The following is a 1,452-nucleotide window of genomic DNA, read 5'->3' as shown; positions in this document are numbered from 1 at the left end:
ACAACATTATTTACAAATATCAGATGAAGATCGGGACACCAGGTTTGATTGCTGAAAGTCGCCCACAAAGATCATGCGATTGTCTGCTCAACATTATCAAATACTTGGACCCATTAAAATTGTGAAAGGGTTACTTCGGGAGTTCTTTAACAAGCCCGAGGACCTCGTCACTATACTAATTGAAATCAATCAACTCCATGTTGTTCGGTTGCTATTATTGTAACTCCGATCTAACGTTCGTCTGTTTCTGCCAAGTTTTGCTCTCCGCTCGTGCATATTGATACGCTCCAAATAGGGTTCAGCCTCCTCCCTTTTCAGCATAGGCGACAACTCCACAGTGTCTATGGGACTCATGCTCAAGTAGCCAACTTCTGCCGTGGTTTCAGATGGGGTATAATTCTTGCGACTCTGAGCCGGTGGAGGAAGCGGAACGTGGTCAGGAGCAGAGACCATCGCCAGGTAATCGTTCATTCCGCCCTCCAGCCGAGTTCTGTTCATATCCATGTAGGGGGCGTTTAATTCGATGTAATGCTGAAATCATCAATTTTGCTTTAAATTGAGTCACGTAGAGTTAATTAGACGAATGCAAGGATCTTTCGAGATAGTCATTAGTAAACGGATGCTTTCTACACGACCATGGTACCCAATTAACCCGAATAATGTGTGTTATGCGAAAACTTATTCGAGTATCTCATTCTGTTTAAGATAATCTGATTGATACGAATATGCTGATGTAGAAAGACCGATGTGAAGATCACTCAACGAACTCACTGCTTTCACGTTGCCCTCCAACAGATTTCCTACACTGTCGGCTAGCTGCGTGAAATTCGGACGTAGAGAAGGCTGGACCTCCCAGCACTGACACATTATATCATACCTACGAACATAAAATTGCAAAGGTTGAGGTACCGTTTACTAATTAGATTGTAAGTACGGATGATGTACGATTAAGCGTGCTGATACATATGATCAAGCAATTTGAAAAGATTTAGAAATATGTATTCGATATCAGTCTCGCAGCTCTCCTATTATACTGATAGGATATTTTAACACCTTGCACTATAATAATGAGCCAGACTCTTGATAAAGATTTCATGCAACATCTGCTAAATATGAATATTATTCATTTCTTCAAAATCAATATCAAATTGAATTCTTTTTTTATTAAAGTCTAGAAACGGAAGTGAATAAAGACAATGCAGGAAACAAAAATTATCTAGTCCTATTAAGGAAATTATTAACGGCAAATAAGTGCTAATCAATGCAGCGTGAAAAGAGGTGTGGTCAGGAATTCGCGAAGTTACTTCGGAATTGATGTCGAATATAGTTGAAAAAGCACTGCCCCGAATCCTTTCCAAATGAAATATTTCGAGTAAAAACCTACACTTCGGAGGTGGCATATTCTGGCTTCTCCATTCTGTAACCTTCAATCAGCTTCTGGTACACTATCTC

At 40.0% G+C, this 1,452-nt stretch overlaps 1 protein-coding gene across 1 annotated transcript; it reads right to left on the bottom strand.

Moving 5' to 3' along the window:
* Positions 1-6: 6 nt before the first annotated feature.
* Positions 7-1,446, bottom strand: LOC144477988 (platelet-derived growth factor receptor alpha-like). Its single transcript, XM_078195716.1, has 3 exons — positions 1,385-1,446; positions 772-877; positions 7-531 (listed from the first exon to the last, which is right to left on the bottom strand). The coding sequence occupies exons 1-3, from the start codon at positions 1,414-1,416 to the stop codon at positions 190-192; spliced, it is 480 nt and encodes a 159-aa protein (XP_078051842.1). The 5' UTR covers positions 1,417-1,446; the 3' UTR covers positions 7-189.
* Positions 1,447-1,452: the final 6 nt, after the last annotated feature.

This window comes from Augochlora pura, unplaced genomic scaffold, assembly GCF_028453695.1.
Source record: "Augochlora pura isolate Apur16 unplaced genomic scaffold, APUR_v2.2.1 APUR_unplaced_5948, whole genome shotgun sequence".
Classification (NCBI taxonomy): Eukaryota; Metazoa; Arthropoda; class Insecta; order Hymenoptera; family Halictidae; genus Augochlora; species Augochlora pura.
Note: the sequence above shows the minus strand (reverse complement) of the source record. Positions and strands in the feature narration are given on the sequence as shown.